General features: G+C 38.6%; 1 protein-coding gene across 1 annotated transcript; it reads left to right on the top strand.

Moving 5' to 3' along the window:
* The first annotated feature begins 1377 nt into the window (after positions 1 to 1377).
* Positions 1378 to 26599, top strand: LOC142339668 (uncharacterized). Its single transcript, XM_075389914.1, has 10 exons — positions 1378 to 1398; positions 1529 to 1690; positions 3576 to 3847; positions 6872 to 7037; positions 7182 to 7392; positions 13128 to 13370; positions 21379 to 21815; positions 22424 to 22696; positions 23081 to 23414; positions 26308 to 26599. The coding sequence occupies exons 1-10, from the start codon at positions 1378 to 1380 to the stop codon at positions 26559 to 26561; spliced, it is 2373 nt and encodes a 790-aa protein (XP_075246029.1). The 3' UTR covers positions 26562 to 26599.

Consider the following 26599-nt stretch of genomic DNA (forward strand, 5'->3'; position numbering starts at 1 on the left):
TTCCTGAAAAAGATACATATCAAAAAATTCAAAAATGGCTATTCAGAAAACCAATTGCACTTGACAGCAATCAAAATAATTGATTAGTACAAGTGTAAGCGACAAAACTATATCGAAAGAAAACATATTATTGAGAAAGCTGCTATACACAAAACTAATAACTCTCCAAATTTGTAAAAGAAAAAAAACAGATGTTTTTTCATAATCCACATAAGCAGACTTTTATAAAACAGGTTGAAGGGAAAGGCAAGAAAATGCAAAAAGTTTCAAAACGTGAATTTCACCATAAATTTTGATTAAAATAAAGTGTGTTTAGTCGCAAAAACTTTTAGAGGCGACCTCCAGCTATTAATAAATTCCCTCAGGCCACTGCAAAAGAAACAAAAATGGAAAAAAATATATGAAAACATGTAGTACCCAACTTAACAAAATCAGTATTTGCTCACACCAATTCAGAACTAAGCGTGTATGCACTATCAAAAAAGTAGATCACATTTTCTAGACCCAGTAGTTCAGAGAGGATGACAAATAATTTGATAGATTTTTTAAAGAAGGACAGATCTGTATGTGAAAAGAGTTATTATTGGTTGAGTTCAGTTTTTTTATTCCACTAGATGAAATACCAGAACAAATGGAACGATAGAAAATGGAACCAAACGACATATATCTAATATGCAAAATATTAAATTTTAATTAACATTCCGAGCAACAAGACTGAGAAACAAAATAATCTGGTGAGAAAAAATAGACCTCAGCCCAATTAGGTGTATATGTTAGTGCAGAAAATCAAAATTGAGAATGCAAATTCAAAAAGGGGTTACACAAGCTAATTAGTCGCAAATTAAATCATAAATGAGTTACGTCAGGATTGTAGGGAAATTGAGTGACGTGAGGAAATTACCAAGACCTTATGCTAACTTTTTAGTTTTCATATCACATAAATTCGCATTTGCTGAATTTTAAAAAAAAGTGGAGAAAATTTTTCATAAAATCTAAAAACTTTAACGTTGAAAATGAAAACTTGAAATCAGTATTACAGATATGTTCATAAATGATACTTCTGAAACCAGCGAACACCTCTGATGATAGAGCAGATAGAACTCCTTAAAAAATAGAATAATTTACAAGTCGACAAGACAATTTGGATGTGCAACTACTTTCTCTTAATTGTCGTTATATTTGAAAAAATGATTATTTAGCATTCACTGTCAAGTGGACATGTTCAAATTTATCATGTAACCGTCCCAGAAAATCGGGTGGTCTTGTATGCAATCAGAAATTGTGATGAGTAAAAAAACAAAAGAAGTAAGAATGGTCAAAACTCAAATCCACATACATTTTTGAAAACAAGTACAGTTGACATAAAAGCCATTAGCTATGAAAGCTGAGTCATTTCAAGTTTGTTTCACTCCACTACTGAAAAAAATGAGACCTCTCAATACTTTTAATCTGACAAAATTTCAGAAAAAGATATCTATAAATGAACAAAAATTTACAAATATTTTACCAAAAGAAAAGGTTTCTTTAGGAACCAGCTTCGGAGGGGTACAGAGCTGAGTACGCGACAACCGAAGAAAGTATTTACGAACGACCACAGGATGTTCCAAAAAGGGATATAAATTACGGTGGCAGATTGAAGCACACTCAGTATGCCCTGATAGTGGCAGCCGTCTTCATATTCATACTCATGGTGAGTAAATAGCCGAATTGAATCCCAATACAAAGATACAGGACGTCACCTTCAGTCATTTGTAGAATTATTGAAAACAAGAATAGCTTAACAATGTTGAAGCGCTTATTTGAGTGTTGACAAATTTCGATAGCAATTTGAACTACCAATTTTTCCGATTGCCATATATAACCACGAAACTTTGGAAAATTTTTGAGCAATGAATACTTTTTACAATGAAGGTTTTTAATGGTGCAGTAGAACCAAGGTGAACGTTCCAGACCGAAACAACCTCTGAACAGACCCTCTTCGAGCTCACATGAGGAAATCTGCGCTCAAAATTACAGATTATAGATCTGCTCTAAATTTTGGATATATTTCACTATTGAATGTGATCAGAGGTCAATCTGGTCCTGGGACGGTCTGATGATTGTAGTCTAGGACATCAACCTGTGTTGTAACTGCCTTTAATTATGTTAGTGGGTTTTAATCAGGATTCGAACCATCTTCTCTTTCTTGATAGTCTAGCGTGCTAATCATTATTCCAGCTGGTCTTACGCTCTCCCCGTTCTTTCTTGTTCTGTCATGTTCCGCAAGGCTCCATTGATCTAGCCATCAAGTATACGTTAAACAGTTAGCTTCTTGTCAAGCTATGTGAAGCCTATCTTGAACAATTTACAAAACTTTGCTCTTTCCCAACCTTCTAAAACATTACCAGGTATCATTGATACAAATTTGTGGTGACAAAGAGTAAGGCAATCGGTACTTCTGATTTTCTTTGAAACTGAAATCCAGAATGAAGTGGACTGTGCGCAAATGTTAAATATTAAGCACCCAAATTGAAATCCAGCAAATTGGAAACTTCGCGTTTGCAAAAGGGGGTGGCATTGTTAAGCGGTCCCAGTATAATCCACATGTATGATCAACTCAGTCTATGATCAACTCAGTCAAGGCCGAATCGAATACAGCTTGGTCACCGAGTTAGCGCCCCGACCTTTAATTATCATTGCGCCAATTTGTTGAATCTGGCAACAAAGGACAAAGACATTATACAATTACCGATCAGTAATCGTTCCTTTGTCGCCATATCCAACTATGTAACGCTCTTTTTAGTTGTATCAAGATACGCTTTGTGGAATTAAAGAGAAGTAAAATGGACCAAATAGTCCACTTGTTCTGGTAGGGGTGATGGCTCTTAATGGCCTTTTCGTTTCAGACTGCCTTCCACTGGTCTAAAAATGTAACGAGGCTTAATTTTTTTAGGTTTTTGTGCTGATAGAATTAATTGTTCTCATTTCCCTGGCAAGCAAAGTGAGCGATCTGGAGTCGCGACTGGTGTTACTAAGTAAAACGAGTAATATACCAAAATGCGTCATTTTTCTTGGCCAATCAGAATCGAGTATTTAAATACGCATAGAAATCGTTCCAATTTACCTACAAAGCTCGGAAAAAGTGCAATTAACATAATTTCAAGTAAATCTAATCATAAGACCTATCAAATAAGACATGATTCGGCTCAATATTTTTCGGCTTTTTGAATTCATTGGTACAAAATGGTGACTGGCATTGAACTAATGCGTTATTAGACAAAATACCGGCCAAATGAGCATCAAAAATTGCCGTCTAAAAAACCACTTGTTGCTATGATCGTCGTAATCTTAATACGTTAATAATGCTTATATACGTTGTCTTATGCGTTGCTTTATATCGATTTGAACGATGAATTGAACTGTGTCCGAAAGAGTGTTTTACACCTTTACAAGTGGCGCCCCACAAGGGACTCGAGAGAGAAGTCATGTGTGAAGAAGTACAGTGGGCTGTGACGTCATTGGGATCCAAACAACATGCAGATTGTGATTCGGATAGAGAGTTTCAGTGTTCAGACGGTGAATGCATTCTGTTGTAGCTAGTGTGCGATGGCATTGGAGACTGTTTCAGGGGTGAGGATGAGGTCGGTTGTCCAGCATCGCGTCCAAGGGGCACGTATGAACTGTGTCTAATGGGTGACGAGTGTATCTCCTATGATCAGTTCTGTGATGGGAATCGAGACTCTGGCGACAATTCAGATGAGTTCTTTACTAATGGTTACTGTTTCTCCAGTGGAATCTTCTGCGACTCAACCTGTTTCCCAATCCACATAATTTTTTTACTCAAATTGAGACTGCAAATTGAGGGACGGTATTAAGAGGGTACTTCTATTAATCTCAGCCTGACGCTACAACGCAATTAAACAGCGGAAACCGCATGCCTGGAACTGGACCGAAAAACTGAAGTACAATAATTCCAAAAAACTGTAAGAATCATTAGACCACTCCTTTTGCAGTTAAAATATTTTCCATGTTTAGACGGCAAGAAACCCAACCACTTATTTTTTTTTGATATCACATGGGATAGTAAGACCAAAAAAAAAAAATTGAGAAAATACGCAAAACCGGTCACCATTAACCCCCACAAACATAATTTTGAGATGGTAAAACATCGATTTTGAAAATTGTTTGTCGAATTGTCGAAAATTTGTGAAAAGGGGTCAAGTCGGTTCGTATATCAAAAAATATTCTCTGATATAAACAAAATAGAGAAAACATTATGCTAAATTGTTCAATTTTGAAAATTTTTGGTCAATTTTGATGCAATTCTTAAAAACTTTGGAAAATCAATACCGAATATTGATAGACCGCATTTTCGAGCTTAAATCCGTCCGGTTTACTGGATTTCCGTTCCGTAATCAAGAGTTTGCAGAAAAAATTGACCAAAATTTGAAAAATTGGACAAGGGCATAAAATTTTTGACAAGGTTGTCAAAAATAAATTTCTCTAACAAGAAGGTTCGTTTATTGAGTGAAACTTATTACACAGAAAAAGTTGTGAAAATTTTCACAACCTCCGGCCTACAAAAAATTATCGAATTCCCATAATTTTTTTCGTCGCTCGTTTATATACCGTTTTTCGTCCGCGTTCTTTTCGTTCTTCAACTTTACAATTCTTTGTTTTCCGTTTTTTTTTCAATGACGTCGCTCTCCCAAAACTTCGCTTTTCGTTTTCTTCACTACTTTTCCGTTTTTCGATGTAGTATGTCATATGTGATGAAGTATGTTGTTTTTTTTGCTGTAGTATGTTGAGTAAGCTAGTATGCTGGTTTGTTGTTTAGGTCTTATAGCTTTCTAGGGTGTGACTTAAGTTTATTCTCGAGTTACGGCTGGATTTTCCTTTGACTTTTCAACTGTACTAACTTACTAGCCTTCCTGTTGTAGTATATTAATTTTTGCTGCTGTATGTTTGCGTGTAACTGTATGATTGTTAGCTGGTTTGGTTTTTGGCCTTCTAGGGTGTGACTTAAGTTTATTCTGGAGTTACGGCTAGATTGTTTCTTAATTTTTCCAGCTTTCATAGACTACAAAAGCGCTGCATATTACTTAACTTTTGCTGTAGTTTGTTTAATATTGTTGGTATGCTGATCGGTTGTTTTGGTTTGAATATTAATAGGGTGTGACTTAAGTTTATTCTAGAGTTACGGCTAGTAATTTTCTTGTTCTTTTCATCCTTTTAGTATACTATTGTTTGCCGTAATTTAGTTTGTTATTTTCATATGTTAAGCCCGATAATGAATTGTGCTAGTTTGTCTCTTGCAGTAGCATCTCTCCTTCTCCCTAGGGTGTGACTTAAGTTTGTTCTGGAGTTACGGCTAGTTTGTTTGGTTGAGTTTGTTGCTGTGGTCTGCTAGCATAGTGGTTCTCGACCTCCCCGCTCGCTGCGTAATCGTCTCCCGCCCGTTCCGACCCGCCTTTCCGTTTCGTTGCGCGCTATTCGCTCAACGCCTCCGATTTGCCCGTCTCGTTTCTTCGTGCGTCGCTCGTTCAGCGTTTCCGTCCCGTCCGTTGCGTCGCCCGTTTACTACCCGCGTTTTCGCCAGTTCCGTTCCGTTCCCTGTTGCGTTGCGCGCCGTTCGCCCGTCCTTCCCGCCCCGTCCGCCTCGTTCCCCGTTTCGTCGTGCTTCGTCCACTCAGTCCTCTTTCCCCGGTTGCCTGTGTCCCTGTTTAGTCTCACGTTGCTTTCAAGCACGCTAGACGCACTCTATAATTTCTTACTCACTTTCGCCAAGTAATTCATTACTCGGTAACTTCTTTTCTGCTCTTCGACGTCTTGATTATCAAGTCGTCGTCATTTGGGTTCGGTATAACCCTCATTCCACGTGTTTGGCTGAAAGTACTCTTCATTGATAAATTAGCCATTTCAATATCATGGCCGAACAGCAAGAAAAATTGAAAAAACTCTTTAATGCAAGATCTAATCTAGAATCTGAGTTATGTAACATCCATAAGGACATCACAGATGCCATAGATTGTCAAGACAGGAGGGTTAAAATTGAACGCTTGGTTTCTAAGTTGAAGGATGTTTTCAGTAAACTAGTGCAGAAGAATGAAGAACTGTTTGACTTAGCCAGTAAAGCGGAGAACCCAGATTCAATTTACCCTGTCCTTGAGCAATGGTTGGATGATAAAACCAAGAACAATGATAAATTCTTGCTTGCGGCTAGAAGCTATATTGACTCAGTTGCTGACCGAGACACCGTATGTGAGGGCGTTAATCCTCAAGGTCAATCAAAGAAAAGTTCACGCCGAACAACATCATCAATGTCTAGCCAGCGTAAACATGAATTTCTCATGGCAAAACTAAAACGCGAAGAGGCCGAGAAACAGGAACAAGCTGCCATGCGCCTCGCTAAACAAAAACACGAAATTGCCATGAGAAAAAAGGAGCTTGAAATACAAATGGAACAGATGGCACTTCAAGAATTGGAGGAAGACCACCGCCAGCGTGTTGCAGCAGCCAAAATAGAGGAGGCTGATTTAATGGACAATCATTCATTGTTTAGTCACCACTCAAGTGAACTGAAACTGTTTAAAGAAAGGGGATCAGATAGAAGTCAGGGACTTGTTCAGGATTGGGTAAATTCGTTTCCAGCAGGTAATTCAAGTGAGTTAAACTTTTCTCGTCCTGGTTCAGCAACCGCCGACCCTCCTGTTAAAGATACTTCCCCTAGTAATCCTCCAGAAAACCCAAGTAATGTTGCCGATAACTTACATCATCTTGAAATGCTTTCTCAGTACACACGGCCAGGAGTTGCAATTTCTGTTGCCCAGCAGGAAGCTTTGTATCGGGAATATCTCCAGGCTCAACTGCAGCAATCATTCATTGATCAAAGGGCACATAGTCCCTCAGGCAGTGGTGACGTGAACCAAGTACCAGTCGACGTGCAAAATGTCGCACTCCAACCACCTCAACCACCTATGCAACCTCCCCGGCCACCAACACCCGTTATGGCACCAACGAACTCCATTTTCGTACCTGATTTTTCAGCAAACCCACAGGTAAATCAGTTCTTGGGTCCAAAAAGCTCCAGTGTACCTTGTCAATTACATATGTCAATGCCTCATGTTCAACAACAACAGAATCTAACTCAAAGTAACATTCCACACCGAACACAAGTCCCTATTGCCCATTCCCCGCATAAGGTCCCTCCACTTCTAAACCCACTCGTGAACCCGCCTCCTGTATTCCCGCCTCAACAATTATATAATCCTCAGCCTCCCATGGTTCCGTCGCCCATTCCAGCGAGCGCAACAGCATACTTACCCGTCCCCAACATTCCACAACAAAACATTGTCCATTCACCTCAAACCCGCCTGGTACCATGCCCTACCGCACCCAAACTTCCCCTGAACCGTAACCCCGATTTAAATTTGTGGAGTTTTCCTCAGGATAAGCCCCCAAATGTAAACCAGGCGACAAATAACGCTACCATCTTCAAAAACGTTCAACAGAACCTACCCCCAAGCACAGCTAACCCCACCATCAGCCATCCCATCTTGCAAATGAGTACACAACATAATCCAAATAGCAACTACGCAGCTAACTGTAGCATCCCTGTTAACCCCTTTAGTACAACTACTAACATCGCGCCACCATTCGTCACGCCGGTTATACATCCAACATACGGGCATACTGCTCCGATACCATTGTGTTGGGGTGGCCCACCGCATCCCACGCCTCCAGCGCCAGCATCTGAAAATGCAAGCTTGATTAAGGCACTCACTGACGCCCTATCTAGCAAGAGGAATGACCCACTACCCGAATGGAAGTTGTCACAATACAGTGGGGATCCTCTACAGTGGCACGAATGGTATGGTCAGTTTAAAAGCGCAATTGACTCTCAGTCCTTAACTGATGATGTAAAATTGACATACCTTAAGACCCTCGTAACAGGTAAAGCCAAAACAGCTATAGCTGAGTTCGCCTACTGCGGCGCAATGTACAAAGACGCACTGAGGACCTTAGAACGTAAATTTGGCCAACCACAGGCGGTCGTAAGTGCATATTTGGACAAACTCAACAGCTTTCCACCATTGAAGATGCACAATAGCGATAACATCATTAACTACTCGGGGTGCATTTCAAGTCTTGTCGGGGTATTTAAATCGCTGTCATACGATTCGGATTTAAAGAGTGCTGCGCTTCTCAACACCGCCGTACAGAAGCTACCACCCAATATGAAGGAGTCATGGTCACTCTTCACGGTCAAAAAGCATTGGGTGAAACCTACTCTTCTTGATTTCAACGATTGGTTGAAAGAGAAGGCCGAAGCGCACGATTTAATGAAGAATACCGCACTTAAAGCAAGGACTGAGGATACCAACAACTCAGTAACCAGATCAAAAGTCGCTTCAAAGGCATTTGCTGCAAATACGCAACAGAAGCCGCAACAGAGATCTCCGTCAACATCAATCCCTAGTTGCATTGTATGCAAAGGCAGCCACCGGTTGTGGGAATGCCGTGTCTTCAAGGAAAAGACTCCCACACAGAGAGCCAAGGTCGTGGCTGAGGCAAAGCTCTGTTTCTCTTGTTTGCGTGATAAACACATGTTTAGGCAATGACCAAGTCCCCGTAAGTGTAGGAAAGATGGTTGCAACAGCTCCCATAACACCTTACTTCATGGAGCTGAAAGGGTTTTTCCAGCTAAACCCTCAACAAACAACAACATCGATACTTCGAAGTCGAAGGCAGGTACAAGTAGGCCACCTACTGGTCAACAGCAACCAAGCAAAACAACCACTTTGTCTTCCGTGACGGGTGTCAAAGGCCTCCTTCAGGTCACGGAACTGAAACTTACTAATTCTTCTGGTCTTAGTACTACGGCGTTGGTTTTATGCGATACCGCTTGCAGTAACTCTTGGGTGTCCGATAGTCTCGCAGCTAGACTCGGTTTGCAGGGTACCGCATTAAAACTGACCGTCAAGGGTATAAACACGGAAGAACTCATAGACACAAAGGTGGTTCAATTGACTGTGACACCTCACAAAGATCAAGACTTCGAAGCATTTACTGTACGTCCCTACGTGAGGGAAACATTAAACGTAGGTTCCGACATCATTGACGTGAAGTCCATGCAAGAAACGTACCCACATTTGGCAGTTCTAGATCCAGTAAGATATAGCTATGGAGAAATTGAGATGATACTTGGACAGGATGTCTACCATGCCATCCGCCCGTTAGAGTATTTTTCAGCCGACGAAAAGTGCTCACCATTCGCTGTCCGCTTGCCCATAGGTTGGGTTTTAAGTGGCCCACTCCCGTCAAGCTCAAGTTTAGTCTCCACGTGTTTCAAAGCCAATATTGAACAGGATTTTGAATTAGCTTGTCTGGTTAAATCTTGGTATGATATGGAATCGTACGGCGCGTTCAAGCAAGTTGACCCAAGATCCGCAGCGGATGCTCGCGCGCAGGAAATACTTGAAACAACAACCTTCCATAACGGCCAAAGATACGATGTCGGTATGTTATGGGCTGATGACAACACCCAGCTCCCGAATAACTACTTTTCGTCACTGGTACAGCTCAAGTCTCTCGAAAAGCGGCTATCGAGAGATACATCATTGAAAGAAACTTATGCTAATACCATCCGTGAAGACTTGGAAAAAGGTTACTTGATCACAGTCCCTGATGCTCACAAGGTCGAGCAGCGGTCGGATAGAGAATGGTACCTACCACATCATCCCGTAATCAATCCGAACAAACCGGGGAAAGTGCGTAGGGTATTAAATGGTGCAGCAAGGTTCCACGGTACTTCTTTGAATAAATCTTTGCTCACTGGCCCCGACCTGCTCCAAAACCTAATCCACGTACTACTTAGGTTCCGTCAACATCAGTTTGCCGTGTCCGCAGATATCGAGGGTATGTTCCTCCAAGTGGGTGTCCCTGATTGGGACCAGCCATCACTGCGTTTTTTGTGGCGGGAGGACCCCACAACAAATGTTGTAGTGTATCAATACACGCGCCATATATTCGGGGCTAAAGACTCGCCCACATGCGCTAACTATGCACTGCAACGCACGGCCCGAGACAATGTTAATCAGTACCCGGAAGCAACCAAAGCCGTCCTAGAAAACTTCTACATGGACGATTACTTGGATTCGGTGGAGTCACCTGAGAGGGCTCTCAAAAGATCGAAGGAGTTGGTACATCTTCTCCATCTAGGTGGGTTCAAGCTTACTAAGTTTGTAAGCAATGTACCAAATCTGGCTGATCGAATTGATGGGTCAACTCAGTCTACTGAACCAAAAGTAATTGCCTCATCTAAGGAGGATTCTTCGCACGTGCTTGGGTTGAAATGGGATCACAACAATGATACTCTAGTTGTGAGTCGGGGTACCTCCAGTACAGTAACTAAGTCTTTAACACAACGCTTGGTATTGAGCCTAGTGTCTAAGGTGTTTGATCTCATCGGCCTAGTGGCACCATTTACTGTTGGTGCCCGATTGTTACTAAAGGACATCTGGCGTGTCAGCGGGCAGCACTGGGATGAAGAATTACCAAAAGACACTGTTGAAAGGTTCCTCGAATGGAGTGTAGAACTACCCAAGCTTGCAGAAATCACGATACCGAGGAGCTACTTTTCGGGAAGCTTTAAACACCTGGAACTACACATGTTTGGCGATAGTTCCCAAGAGGTCTTCAGCGCTGTTGCATTTCTCCGAGCTCAAGTAAACACTTCTAGTGGGCCAAAAACAGAGCTTGCATTTGTCCTGGGTAAAGCTCGTGTAGCACCTATGAAAGTGATGACAATTCCAAAGCTAGAGCTGCAAGCTGCTTTACTGGCCGCTCGGTTGAAACAAGATATCTGTCGAGCCCTTACTGTGCATGTCAACAAAGTTTATATGTGGACCGACAGCACTACTGTCTTGCAGTGGCTCAACTCCACAAGCAAGCAGCCAATATTTGTTGCAAACCGTGTTTGCGAAATCTTAGAACACACTAGCGTTGACGAATGGAATCACGTTGCCTCAAGCGATAATCCGGCAGATGCTGGCACTCGCGGTATGTCCGCTGAGGTTTTGCAATCAAGTAGCTGGGTGAGAGGTCCAGATTTCTTAAGAACCAAGCAATTCCCATTCGAACCAAGCACTGAAGTAGTTAATAACATCAAACTCGGTATAGTAACAAAGGAAACTGATGAAACAAATACATCATTGGCCGCATCTGTAACCAAGCCAACTAAAGAACCGCCCCCGCAACTAATTCCCTTCGATAAGTACAGTTCTTATCAGAAGTTGCTACGGATAACAGCGTACGTACTCCGCTTGTTACCTTCTCACGAATGCTACCGTAATGTCGATGGTAGCATCATAGACCCCACGGAGCTTGACAAAGCCGAGCGTCATCTCCAGTATCTTGTGCAAGGGGAGTCATTCAATGCAGAGAGAAAAGATCTTCTCGAAAACAAACCCGTTAAACGGAGTAGCCGTATTGCCCCGTTTTCTCCCTTTATTGGGCCAAATCGTCTAATCCGATCGGCAGGCCGCATCAAGCGGTTGGTCGAAGTTGACTTTGATGTAAAACATCCTATCGTTCTGGACGCACGCCATGCGTTTGTAAAGTTGTTCCTCAGGCACACGCACGTCAAACATCATCATCAAGGTATTGATTACCTGCGGGCAAAAGTACAAGAACGTTATACTATCCTTAAATTACGTTCCTCACTACGTTCCATTAAATCTAACTGCCTTACGTGCAGGATGTTCCGCGCTGCCACTATTCAACCCATCATGGCTGATCTCCCAGTAGAAAGACTTGCATACCAGTCTCCTCCCTTCACGAACACCGGAGTCGACTACTTTGGCCCGTTTTACGTTACTGTACGTAGAACTACCGAGAAGAGGTGGGGTTTCCTCTTCACATGCTTAACTACTCGTGCCGTTCATGTTGAAATCGTTCCGTCCATGGACGCCAGTTCGTGTGTAATGGGCGTGGAGCGGTTCGTCTCCCGTCGGGGTACACCAGCCATTATTTGGTCAGACAATGGCACTAACTTTGTTGGCGCGGAAAAAGAACTACGCGAGAACATCGAAAAGTGGAACACCATCAACATCGCTGTAGAACTTGCCCACAAAGGCATCAAGTGGAGGTTCAACCCGCCCAGTGCGCCACACCAGGGTGGCATCTGGGAGAGGCTAGTACGTAGTTTTAAGCGCGTACTTTACACAATCCTTGGAACACGTCGCCTCACAGATGAGGTTTTAAATACCACTTTTTGTCTGGTCGAACATGCACTTAATTCGCGTCCGCTAACGCCCGTAAGCGCCGACCCGTCCAACCTAGGAGCATTAACACCTAATCACTTTCTCCTCGGTAACCAAGCACGTAGTCTCCCGTCCATCATTGGCGTAGATGAGTTTGATCACCGTAAACGTTACGCCCGCGCGCAGTCTTACGCTAACGCTATTTGGTCTCGTTGGATCAAAGAATACGTACCGGCGCTGAACCGACGTTCCAAGTGGCAGACGCCTGCCGAGCATCACCTTAAGACCGGTGATTTGGTTTGGGTAATTGAAGAGACCAACCCAAGGGGTTACTACCCCACTGCTCGGATCACTGAACTTCGTTACGGTTCCGACAGCGTCGCACGCTCCGCCGTATTGCGCACGTCCTCCGGATCGCTCGTTCGCCCGCTTGTAAAATTAGTACCGATTCTCCCAACATCTTCTTCTGGGCCGGAGGATGTTACTAAGTAAAACGAGTAATATACCAAAATGCGTCATTTTTCTTGGCCAATCAGAATCGAGTATTTAAATACGCATAGAAATCGTTCCAATTTACCTACAAAGCTCGGAAAAAGTGCAATTAACATAATTTCAAGTAAATCTAATCATAAGACCTATCAAATAAGACATGATTCGGCTCAATATTTTTCGGCTTTTTGAATTCATTGGTACAAAATGGTGACTGGCATTGAACTAATGCGTTATTAGACAAAATACCGGCCAAATGAGCATCAAAAATTGCCGTCTAAAAAACCACTTGTTGCTATGATCGTCGTAATCTTAATACGTTAATAATGCTTATATACGTTGTCTTATGCGTTGCTTTATATCGATTTGAACGATGAATTGAACTGTGTCCGAAAGAGTGTTTTACACCTTTACAACTGGATTCCTCAGAAGGTGAGATTGTTGAGCTAAAAAGCCAACAGCAAAAAGTATCTGTCCCGACTAATGTTGACCCTGAAAACCCTGGAGATGATGAGAATGATGACGATCAAGTTGTTGGCGGAAATGGCAATGTAAACGTATCAGATGATAGAATGACAGATTTGGAGGAAAGCTTGGTCATAATGAGAAACAACTTAACAGAGATAAAAGCCGATTTAGGTGAGATGTAACATGTGCACGGGCCAGGACAACCCAGGTTTAGACCCCGATTTAAGAAAAGAGTCATGGTATCTAGTGGGAGGGTGGTCAATATTGACTGAAATAACACAGTCGAGCACTCTATTAAAGTCGAGCAAAAGTATTTTCATGGTTCAGTAAAAGTCTTTTAAAAGGCATTTTGCATCATTTCATGGGTCCAGAATTAACTTTTTAGTAGTCCGGTCAAGATAAATTCAGCGGTCGAGCATAGTGTTCTCATGGTTTCAGCAAAATTGTTCTCATGAGTCTGGTTTTTTTAGCAACTCGGGAAATCTTTTTCTGCTTCCTCATAAACAAAAGCAGCATCGGAGCAAGACAACAAAGCAATTCACCACTGCAGTCCGAATTAGTACACAGCGGAAAAACTGTGGACAGACTGTGTTGCGATTTTTAAGATAAAGCAGTTACATCAGCTGGACTATATTGCGAAATCAGTTGATTGAATAAAACTAGTTAGTTTTATAGAAGCAGTCTTTCTTCCATTAGCTATGAGGAAAAAGTGGCATTAATTAGCTTTTTTCTCCGAAAAAGTTCATTATCAAAACAATGCCGATTCTTTATATAATGGTGGTTCTTGTGAATCTTAAAAAAAAGAAAGAGCTTGCATTCTGACTGCGTTAAAAGCAATAGTGAGCAATAAAATAGCACGTAAAACTTTGAGGCAGAAATGCATACTAATGATTTGACAATAGCTTGAACTAAATTTTGGATTTGAATATTTTAAGTCGAACTAAAGTCAAGCGAGGTTAGGTTGAGTCCAGCAATGTTGCAGAAGCAAAATTTTAGGTCAAATTGAAGTTCAGATGCAGATAACTGGGCCGAGGAAAAGTCCAGAAGCAAAATTTTCAACCAGAATTTAAGGAAATCTAATTGTCGAGGTCATATTAGTTTTGAAACGCACATGATAGAATAAAGTATTGTTGTATGCTTATATAAGCAGTTTTGAAGAAATTCTGTTTTGTAAAATACTCGATATGACCATTGATGAGGTGCGGCACCAGAGACAGCTCTCATCAGACCTACAGATAGCTTGCCAACGCCGGGTAAACCACGACCGCTCCAAGAATTCTTGCACAACAACCTACAGTATGAACATTCTGATCACACTCCGTCTAAAGTCTGCATAATCTTATCAAAGTAAGCATTAGAGTCAAGATAATTTTGGTGGTATGGTATTTGGTGCGGCTGCTCAAGAGTGTCAACGAAACGCATGTTCACAGCCTGTTTGTCGAGTTTTACGCCATCTTCATCTTTAGCTTCATTTTCAAATGACTAAAAACCTCGTCAAATCTTTTAGTGGCTGATTTGTTTAGAGAAAGTTACTTTAATTTGATTGAAAATAAGAAAATCCGAAGTGTTAAATCGCGTACAGTAATATCTCGAACTGACGTTTCTAAGTTTTCAAATAACGCTACTTCTGCAGCTACCTTCCTGTAAGAAAAACAAACTTCCGTAGAAACTTTTGCAAATTTAAGCTCTAGCAACAAAATAACAAAAAAAAACTAAAATGTGAATAAGAACGCACTTTTAGTCCAGATTAAGTCAAATGCTCTTTTTCATATTTCCTTATGGCCCTATATACAAAAGGGTTTCACGGCATATAACAGTTCGTTAAAACCAACCAAATTCTAATTATTCTTCATAATGTAAGATAAACTGATCTCTCATTAATGATGCACACTGATTTTGGTCACTAAAATTTCAATTAACTGAAAATTATCCTTTCATGACATCAACATTTTTGAAACATATGTAAAACTAATTGACTCAAAATCTTATTTGATCATAAATAACAACTAAGTGATCAAATTGATCGCAAGTTAAGAAATTTAACAAAGATTAAAACATTTTAAATGCTAATAGCCATACGTGTGACTAAAACGCAAGTCTGTTCTTTTGGTTCATGGACTGCTTAGCAATTATCCTTACAGTGAGTCAATAGCTTTAGTCATTCAGAAATTTTGCTCCCGAAAATGGGGTTGGAGCTATGGACAATTTTAGGTCCGAACATGAAATTTTCGGTCTTGACTTTTGAACGACTGTTCAAATCATAAATTCAAATTTCTCTTTTTATGCCTGTTGTTCTGAAGGCCCAAGCGTCTTTCCAGCTGTGACGGCAACCTGGTTAATAAAATTTTTGATCCCGGTAACACCATCATAGAATACTGGCGCCGAATTAATTATTTTGTGGTGAATATAACTTAGGCCATTTCACACTTGCTGATCGCACGACACCATTGGTGCCGTAGAAGACTCGGATTAAATTACCGAGTCTTTTTAATCACACAATTTCACTGAGTCAACCACCATCCAAAAAAGGTATTCTTGCATTTTGCACGCTCTTTGTTGATGATTCAGATCTTTTATTCCATTGAGATATATGATTTCGAGTTCATCTTTTCAAACAAAATTAAGCGGTTTTTTTCTATAATTAAAACTTTTATGCATTTCTGCGTGGATTGAAAGCAATTGGAAGATGGAGACTCCTTATAATATTAAAAAGTTTTTTCGTTTGTCCTAGCCTTTGATATTTTATGCGTGATATATTGACCAGACCACTTCGTATTCCATTCTGAGGAAAAAGTATTTTGACGTCACCACCACCAATGGACAGCTCATTCTCCTCATTTTCAATTGCAGGAGAAACTTTTTGAGCGAAGAATCAATTCTTTCATTGACTGAAAGTTCGGATATGTAGCTAAGCAAGCTTATTATATTAAATATCTGAGAAATAACTCAAGCCCTCTTCTTCGCATTAAAGCTACCTTCATCTTCTCTCAAAGAAAGTTCTGTTGCTTTAAACTCTCAACATACTTTGGGTACAATTTACTGGCAGCAACTTCTTCAGTTTTCTTTGCAAGGTTCCTTGAAGTTGTGAAGACGGCCAGATTGCTTAATATTTCGTATTTCTGGTTTCCTGTTACTGGCAGTTTTTTCTGTCTAAACACAACACAATACAGATCAGTTGTTAACTCCTTTTTGTGTTGATTCAATCTGTTTCCTAATATTCTTTAAAAACCTGAATTGCCTGAAAGAGATTATGCGGCAGTTTTTTTGTTCTCTTTGAACAGCATTCTATCTTGTTTGGTAACGATAATTTGTTACAGCTGATTCGCAACCAATTGCTGCTGAATATAAAGCGAAGAATTTTTTGATGCAGCTTCAGCAGCTCTTTTGCTACAAGTGTAGTTTTTAAACTTTTTGATGTCCCTTTTCTGAAACAGAAGTTTCTTCTAATATTCATAATTCATATATATATATATATATATATATATATATATATATATATATATATATTGACTCGTTATTGCAAACAGAAATTCGCTCGGCTACCATTACTGACATGCGGTTCCACAATTGACTCTGTATTTTTTTCTTGTAACTTAAAACTTAAAGAAGTTATGTTCAACTCGTTCAAGACTGACAATAGGATCTAATGGAAAATGAAATTTCTCACGGTTCAGTTCTATGAATTTGCTTTTTATTGCGTCACTTATCCGTAAAAATTTTTCATTGTGGATGGGACTGTAGCTTCCTAAAACACACTTTCTTTTCTTGTTTCCATCTGCACTGAGGTTGAAATTTGAACGTTAAATAATTCAAGCTCTTGTTTTTCTTTTTTTGATTCCTCAAATAACTCGATTGCTCTGATCAAGTCTGAAAATATTTAAGTTTTGGGTTGAGAATGTTTGAAAAATTTTTTGTCATTATCTCGCCAGCAGAGGAATTTTTGTATTCTTTACTCTGAACGAACTACTCGTCTTTTTGTCTTCTTCGATGAGGAATTCACTGGAATAAAGTCTCTATTTTGCAAAAAAAAAACAATTTTTCCTCCGATATTTTGATGACTATAATATACAAGGTACTGTTTTTCTTCCCAAAAACGTTCTCAAAACTCTCGACCTTTCCGGCCGATTGTTGTCAAGTTGAGCTCCAAAAGCATTTGCTTGGTGCTCAGCTTGATCATTTTGGCATTAGTAATCATTGATTCTGTGGCTGATAAAAAACTTCAGAAGATGCAGCTGAACCCTTTCTTCCCTGCCTGGCACTCGCGTTTTTCCCGCCGGCCTGGTCAATCACCTTGTTTCCAATGGAAATCAATGTCGTTGAAGATATTAGCATCCCCATTATTTGAAGGACTGTAACTTTTATATACTGAAATTAAGATTATCCTAAGCTATCACAAATTTTGTTCGATATCGTAATGATGTTTGTAAGGATTCATTCATTGTTTTTTTGTTGCCTGCTTTTTGCAAAAAAAAACTCGACTTACTTACAAGTTTTCCGGTTTTAAGATCTATCAAATTTAATGAAAAGAATACTGTTGATGATTCTGATTCAAAATATAATCAAACGAAAGCCAATCGCTCTTTTCAAAAATTCTTTGGCGCTAAATACAAAAGGTTGCACTACATAAAATTTTAGATTTAGAAAAAGAGTGACATATAAACTATCTATAATGTTAAATTCAGTGATCATTGGTTGGTCAAACAATTTAAGTAATTTAAATCAAGATTTACTCCGCAAATTTCAACAAACTACAAGAAAACCGGCAAGGATGATACATAGGTAACACTAATTGCCTCAAATTAAGTAATATGATATTAATCATATATGAAATTTTAGGGGGAAAAATAAACAAATTAACAAATTTTCCATTTGAATTTAGCAGTTTAACTGCAAATGGCCACACTGGTATATACGAAACATTTCTTGTCGTTGGGTCCATGGTTTGTTTAGACTAAAATTTTTGATCTTCATTTATTCAGTGACAAATTTTAAATTTTTCAGTTTTGATTTTTTCAAGTTTTCCTATATACTTTGTCTTTTGAAATTACTCTTTTTCTGTGCGAGTGAGTGCTCATGCTTCTTTTCAATATTGGTGCCAGCAATCAAGACAGTCTGAATAAAGACCTTCATAGTGTTTCAACGGGCCAATAATAGTCTGAAACGCGTTTTTTTGAAGCAAAATTCCGACGGAGAAAACGATTGTTCACCAGAAAAAGAGAGTTAACTAAACCTCGAATTAACTGTCATATGAAGATGAATACCATTTTTTGTCAACATCAAAGTCTACAAAAAAAATAAAGTCTGGTAACTGCTGTGCTGTTTGGCTTTTTTCCTTTTTTTGGAATGAATGATATTTCATTGCAGAATTTAATAAATATGAGGTCGTTTTTGCGGAAACATTATTTTTTCCAAACTTTACCAATGTTCATTGCTACTCAAGAGTTAAATTGTCTGTTTGGATACAACAGTGCGGGACTGGAGTTTCCCTGGCTGCTTCGGCAACCAAATGTGCGACCCAAGTGAGTTTGATACATCCAACCCAAGCGGGACTCAAGTTGGTCTGATCATGCCCTATTTCGTTCTGTATTTACTTGATGTGCACGATGCAAGTCAGATTCGGCTTGGCGCGCATTATTTTTCTATTGGGAATTGGGATTAGGACCTATATGACTTGCATTAAAAATCTCACTTAAGTGTTTAACAAAATGTCGAAAATGAATAAGTTAAAACAAACTGCGAAAATAAATGAACACTTCGAAGGGAGTAAAAAAACCGGCACATCACAAAAATTACGATGTTGTTCTAAGATTCAACAATATTCATTACAAAATTTTGATTAAAACAATTATTCTACAAAGCTCACAATATAGTTGCGTTATGGTCAGAGGTTTATTTGAAGCTGGCCGGTCGTAATCAAAAAAGAATTTCCAGTTACTGAATAGCACAAGTCCGCCTATATATATGTGATCAAATAACATTGTACAACAGGTAATTTTGGAAAGGCGTCGTTACATATGGACAAAAGAGGAATAGTCGAATTTTAAGTCCACTTTCGTGTGGTTGTGTTTTTTGGAGGTGAAATTCTGAAAAATGTTTATGTGGTAGCATTGCTATAGCTATCACCTGTGCTTCTTGCTAATAGGATGAGACAATTGTAAGAACAACTGGCTCTCAATATATACAATTTTGATGTAGAGGGAAGCACATGGCGCTGACTAGAGGCAATTGTATGCACAGTTGCAAGCAATCAGAATTTTGTTCAACAAAGCAGTTAGCTCTCTTTTTCAATTAAATAAAGTTGCATTCTGTAAACATTCTGATTACAATGAACACTATAGTATTTATAATGAAGATACACTGACTGCTAATAAGTTAATCGAGTAAAGTGGTTTAAGTCAAAATTTAAACAGTATCTGTCAAATACTTGAACAACTGTTCAATGAACAAAAAACAAAGACGATACAAAGACAACACTAATCGCCTCAAAAAGACATGGGATTACAAATAAGCGACTATGTGATCGAAATCTGAACGAGTTATGACATGTGAGAGTAACGTTTATCAATTTAACTGCTGACAGCCGCACGTGCTAATATAAGGTATTTCTGTGCGCTGGGTCCAAGGATTGCTTATCAATTACCCTTGCCGTGGGCTAATAGCTTTGGTCACTTAGAGGTTTGTTCCCCAACATCGGAAGATGCTTGGACAAAGTTTTGGTCCCAACTTGTAAAATATTTGTCTTGACTTCGGAAAGTTTGCCCAAATATAATTTTTTCAAGTTTTATTCATTATATCTGTTGCTCTGATGGCCTAAAAATTTTTTCATTAGTGGCGCCAACAAAGTAGGAGAAGTTCTTAATCTTGGTAACACCATCATAGAATACCGGTGCCGTTTTCACTACTTGTTTGTTGAATTCTCTATGCGCCATTTTCCTTTGTTGATCGCGCGAGTTTTGTACTGACGACGAACACTCGGATCATATTTCAATTTTCGTTGACACAGTTTAAATGATTCATCTACCAGTGAAACAAGTTCTCTGTTTAAAGTTTGCACGCAATTTTCTTTGACCCTTTGAATGTTTCATTCCATCAGGAAATGTACTCTCGATTTCATGCTGTTAAAGAAAATGGCATCTTTTTCTCAGTTTGTTTCATAGGAAAATTCCATTTCACAATTGATTTCACGCGAAAGCACTTTTTCCATAATTAGAACATAATTCGAGAAAAACGATAGCAATAGCTACAAAAATCATACGTGCTATACGCTATTTTGATCACGCAATTGAGGGCGAAACTGGGTCTCAACACAAATAATTTTGATTTAGCGGGCCGAACATGCGTCTGTCGAAAAACATTTGCACCGTCACACGTTAATCAAAAATTTGATCCATTTGTTTGTAAATAAAAAGTTATATTATCTGAACAATGAAAAAAGTTGCAATCTGATCAGAGCTGGCTTGGGGCGCACACTTCATGTTGAGAATAGATTTTACATTGGTTGCATTAAAATTTTCACTTATCTGTTGAATAAAATGTCCAAACTGAATAAAGGAAAAACATTTTGAATCTAAATGACCTCCTCAAAGCTTGTGAAGCTTCAGTTTTACAGAACTTACGGTGGCGAACTGAGCTTCTAATGCATTCAGAAAAGATAATGCAATTAAACTATTTTTCTATAAAGCCCTCAGAATAGTTGCTTCCTCATAAGAGGTTCATTGGGAGTTTGCTGGTCATAATCAAAACAAAAATTCCAGTCGCTATAGAGCGCGTGTTTTATTCATTATGGAATCACAAACCAGTGTACATCGAGTGTTTTTTGGAAAACTGTCTAATTTCAGGTATGCTGCCAGGAATTTGCAAAATTGGTATTGCGATAAGTAAGATTGGTCAACACCTGGAGTTTTTTAGTAGAATCTAATTACCTAGATTTTATCTGTCGAAAGTTTATCATTAGCCTAAATATGTTTGGTTACAAAAATACTTATCCGGATTACAGTTGGACCCCAGGTTTTGAACAAAATTTCGACTATTCAATTTACTTTCTAGTTATTGGCAAAACCTAGAGTAAAAAAAGATACATGCAAAGGGAGACATAGATTTTTTCTCAGTTTTTCTGCTCAAACTATTTCTTTCTCACTGTAGTAATTTTCGATTCAAAATTCTAACAATCTTGTTTCAGCTGCAACAAAAGATACCGTAACTGCTATTCAAAGTAATTTAATCAGTCTTCGAAACAGTGTCGACACAAACACTAATAGCCTTCAATTCGTGCAAGAGGAAGTCGCGCAACTCGAAGGAAATGTAACGATAGTTGGACGGAATGCCGAGAGCGCCACTAATGATCTCGACGACCTTGAAAAGTCTGTCGATGAGAAGTTCAGTGAGGTTTCATCAGAAATTGGCAGTTTGAAGTCAAACACTTCGGAAAATGGACGCAAGTTGAGTGATATCTCGGTAACCATTGGTTCAATTGAGACAGATTTAGGCTCAGTAGAGGGGAAAGTTGTTCAGCTTGAGCGTGCAGATTTTGGGACACAAATACAAAACGTGACAGATGTACAAACGGCTCAAGAGAATGAGCTGAAAGATTTGAATGAGAGATTGGATCAAATTGAGGTGAGCTCGTGGCAAATCTTGTTAGTAAACTTTGAAACATTCTTATATCTAGAAAACCACAACAAAAAACGAGCTAAAGCAAACATTGGAATCTTCAGCTTCAAGCGCTGTACTTGTTTGATGTAAAGTTCGTCCTTTTTGATGTTCACAGTTTTTGTTTACAACGTAGTCGGTTGATAATAAGATTTTCGTGTTCTGATTTCATCGGATCGCTGATGGTTTTAGAGCTCATTGACAACTCATTTGACGACGCAGAAAAATGTTTTGAAATTTTATAATTAATTTAAGTCATTCGAGAAATTGTCATTCAGGAAATTAGGTTAAACTTGTTTTACAATGAAAATATGTAGAGGGAAAATCCTTATTTTATTGTTCTAATCTATAGTTATAAGATGCAGGCCAAATAGTCTCATTGTTTAAAAACGACGAACAAAGTTTTTAACGTTAATCATCAACAAATTGACAATGACTTAGCACGAATTTCATACGCATACTAAAAAGTATATTAATAAGTATTGAAGACTGAAGTACTTTAGTTTACTTCATTCAACTAAAACCGACAATACCAAAATCATAGATAGGTTCAAAAACAAAAATGTATTGACCAGAGTGACGACCTTGAAAAGTCCGTTGAGGAGCAGTTCAGTATTGTGAACACAGAAATTGCTGGTCTGAAATCAAACACTTCGTCCAATGCACAGAAGCTGAGTGACCTCTCGGATTCCATTTCAACAATTGGAACAGATCTGGGCACTGTGGAGGGGAAAGTGTCTCAGCTGGAACAAGCTGACTTTGGCGCTCAAATACAGGGTATATCAACTAAACAGACAGACCAAGAGAACCAGCTGAAAGATGTGGTAGACAGATTAGATCAAGTCGAGGTAAGTCAAGTTACAGAAATTTTAAAGAACTCTTGAAATATTCCATCAATCTGTCATCATTTGTGCATTAAAAACGCAGATGAAAATAGATCTACATTAGTTAGTCAGGTTTTAGCTAGCTGGGATGCACAATCCCTCCAATGAATAAAACAAACATCAAATGTCCTGAAACTCTGGCGACAGGTCGATTTTTGCGAAAAAATTAGTATTTGCGTTTTTCCCGTTAAAATTCGTGTGTACTTTTTGTATATCATGATTTTATCCGATCAACCATCAGTCTTTGTCTTTTTGGCTTTGTTAACGTCCCTCAAAAGGGAAATGAATGGTTTTCTACTTCTACTACTGCTACTACCAAATTGCTGAGGTGTTTAATTATGTTTATAGAGCACTGTGGATGAACTTGACGGAATTACAGAAGGAAACTTCTTGGCAGACTTGGGAGTACAAAATCCTGAAAACTACATCACAGATGATGGATACATTGTCATTCAACAACGTGTTGACGATACCAATTTCGACCGGACACTAAATGAGTATAAAGATGGATTTGGGGACGCCCCAGACGGAAGTTTCTGGCTTGGACTGGATACTTTACACAGTCTGACGTCGCAGAATTCATATAAGTTGAGGATAGAGGTGGAAATATCGGGATCGACAAAAATCGCAGAGTATTCTAATTTCGCAATTGGAGCCGCTAATACTTACCGGTTCTCAATAGGTAAAGTCTGATTATGGTTATGCGATATGGTTAGTTGCTGTGTGAAATAGCTGTGCGATCTATCTTGAGTAATTTGACTACTTTTGTGATTCACAAAGCATTTAAGTGAGATTTGCAAATTCGACCGATTAATTGAAAAAAGTAAGAGCGACAGATCAGAACGGATTGATCTCTATTAATCCGCCAAGCTTAGTGAGCATGTAACGCTCGCCCCAAAGGTGCGCCTGCCATTCTTTATATATTAATTAACGTGCCATAACAACACACTCTTTAACTGAGATCATACATGGCATTGGGCGGGTAGGCAGTTTTATTTTCTCGGGAAAAAATTTTTGACAGATTCCTTTTATTTCCAACAAATCAAACAGGAAAGTTTTTCAAGTTAACACATCGAATTAATTTGTTAAGGAACTGCACAGCAGGATTTAGAGAAAAGAGGCAATGAGTTGACAAATTATTCTACTTCTAAAAATATCTATCATCTTTGTTTCTTATTTCAAGCATCTCACAAATTTGCAATGAAACATTGGCGTTGAAAACAAATGATTCATATGAAAATCATTTCAGATTTATTCTTCTTTTAAGGATCTGCTGTTTCTAATGTTTTCTATATTAACTATCCAATAGTTGGTTAGTTATACCAGGTTTCTAATTGTTAAATCTAGTTTACCAGGAGAACTTTTTCTTTAATTAGTTTACGTGACGAGACAATATGATTTAGATGACATGTCTTCTTCCAGACGATAAGTTTAATGTTTCTCAATTTAATCAGCCATCACAATCTGTTGAAATATATGCTTTTCCAATGCATCTGAAAGCTTTTCACATTAATCAACTGGAAAAACTAACTACTGAAACAGTTTCGAAATATAGAGAGATTAATAAGGGTAGAATGGAAGTGTAATAATTTTTACGGAAGTTTTAAATATCGGTTATTTATTCAAACATAACCAGCTGCAGAAAAATCAAAATTCGGTATCACCGAAGATTATCAACTTGAAGAATTACAGATTTCAGAAAACTAGGACTTCAAAATTAAAAAAAAATATTCTTCTTTTTATTTCTAAAAATGTCTTCTGTTAGCTTTATCCAAAAATGTATATTTAATAAAACTAGCAATCTCAACTAAGAAAAAAGTCACATGAATAGCCAAGTTAGCAAGCAAATGTCATAAAATCTTATCAAAAGATTAAGAGTTTTCCGTTAAAACAGTTCTCCATTAATTTTTCTCGAATCGGTGAAAATGCTTGCGGCCGCAATTTAAAAAAAATATTAAATGAAAACAAAATTACTGAAATTTCTCATCTTCTCACACGTAAATAATTCAAGATGGATGAAAACGATCTGGAATGTTCCTGGTGTGAATTAGGCTATATCGTATTACAAGTTTTTTTATTAAAAAATGGCCAGTTATAAGGTAAAAATTGCTAAAGGACTGTTGGTTGACAAATCATTTGAAAAATTTCCTTAGTAAAATAGATCGTGCTCATAGATCGCTAGTACTTAATCGTATTGATAAACCTGAATAATGTAGCAAACAAATACAAATTTTGGTTAAACAACATGTGCAAGCCGCTCACATACAAAACTACGATCATTCGCTGGCTTTATGTTGAGCTCCAGTAAAAAAATTTAATGTTTCTAAAAATATTTGGGACAACAATCGCAATCAACAAAAGACTTGAATAATAAAACATTCGATTACTTTTTTAATGTAGGAAAATGCAATGATAACTCTAGCGTGGAAAATAGTGCGCCAGGAAACCATTTAATAAAGACAGTTTTTTTGTTTGTTGAAGCTACTAAAACCCTTTAGATAACAAAAACTCAACTGCTCATGACGGGATTAAAAACAGAATTATAACAATTGCGCCATCAGTCGTTATTATCATTTGGCTAGAATGAAAAATAAGAGCACGCAAGAATGGTTTTTCCCGGTTTGACTTTAAACTGCTGAAACAACTCCTCTGCTCAAAGATGGAAATTTTTAAGACCCTGAATTTATTGAGTTTTTTGTTTTCTCTCATTTGTTAATCAAGTGCTTGAAAGAATTTTGAACGCAAAAATGGTTGATTTCTTCGAAACAGAAAACAAATACTTTTTCTACGGATTAACTTGGCTTAGGCGAAAACGTTCAAATGACACTAGCTAAAACTTCTGTTACGTAATTGATGCGAAAGGTAACCTATTTGCAAAATATGAACTTTTCCTGACTCTTCGACTTTTAAAACGCGTTTAATATGGTTGATGATGCATTTTTTTTTGAAAAAAATTGAAGATAATGGGGTTTCTAGGCAAAATGATTGAACTGATTCCTTTTTTCCTCACAGATAGGAACAAATTTGATCTCCATGAATTAAGGCAAATGAATCAATTGGAAATTAATGTAGGTGTTCCTCAGGGATCAGTCTTGGGTCCTTTGCTCTATTTGTTGTTTGCCTATGATTTGCCCAAAATTGTTTTAAACAATTAAAAATTACACTTTTTTCTGAATTGCGACAATTTGAAGTTTATTCATTGGAAAAACTCTAGAAGTTTTTTAAAAAAAACAGAAATTTGTAAAGAAAACTTTGTAGAACTGATTGGCTGTTCAGGAATGTAAGGAAGCCGAACGCTGAAAATGAAAAAGAACAAACAAAATTTCCCAATAGTTTTGAAACACGACCTCAACTTCCCTGGTTGAGAAGAACGGCGTAAAAAGACAAAAAGTGTGTAGGAAATCATCGGTATATTTGGTTTAAATCGTAAGAAAGCGTCGGTACGCTCGGTTTGTTCGGTGTTGTCAGTTTCGAGCGCAAGAACGATTCGGCATTACCCGCTTCTGAAGCAAAAAATGTTGGAACAACAATGTTTTGTCAACTGCTTCCCCAGCTAAACTGGATGACCATTTTAGGCGATGAGTTGACCAGTCAGATTGGAAATTTATTCAAGGATACAATGGAAGGCTTGGATTTCTACGCCAGCGGAGGTTCAACATGCTCTGGATCCACCAGATACAAAAGTGGCTGGTGGCTGACAACTGGGGCATTCTGTGGAGACATTAATTTAAATGCACCCTTCCATCCATGTGGATCTAACTTCTGCGCCAGAGTAGAATCAAGCCAATACGTCCAGAAGACAAAAATGATGATCAAACTCGCCTCGTAATGGAATACACTGGTGCGGTCATCTTAACCGAAGCCACT

This window comes from Convolutriloba macropyga, chromosome 1, assembly GCF_964194025.1.
Source record: "Convolutriloba macropyga chromosome 1, txConMacr16.3, whole genome shotgun sequence".
Lineage (NCBI taxonomy): Eukaryota > Metazoa > Xenacoelomorpha > Acoela > Convolutidae > Convolutriloba > Convolutriloba macropyga.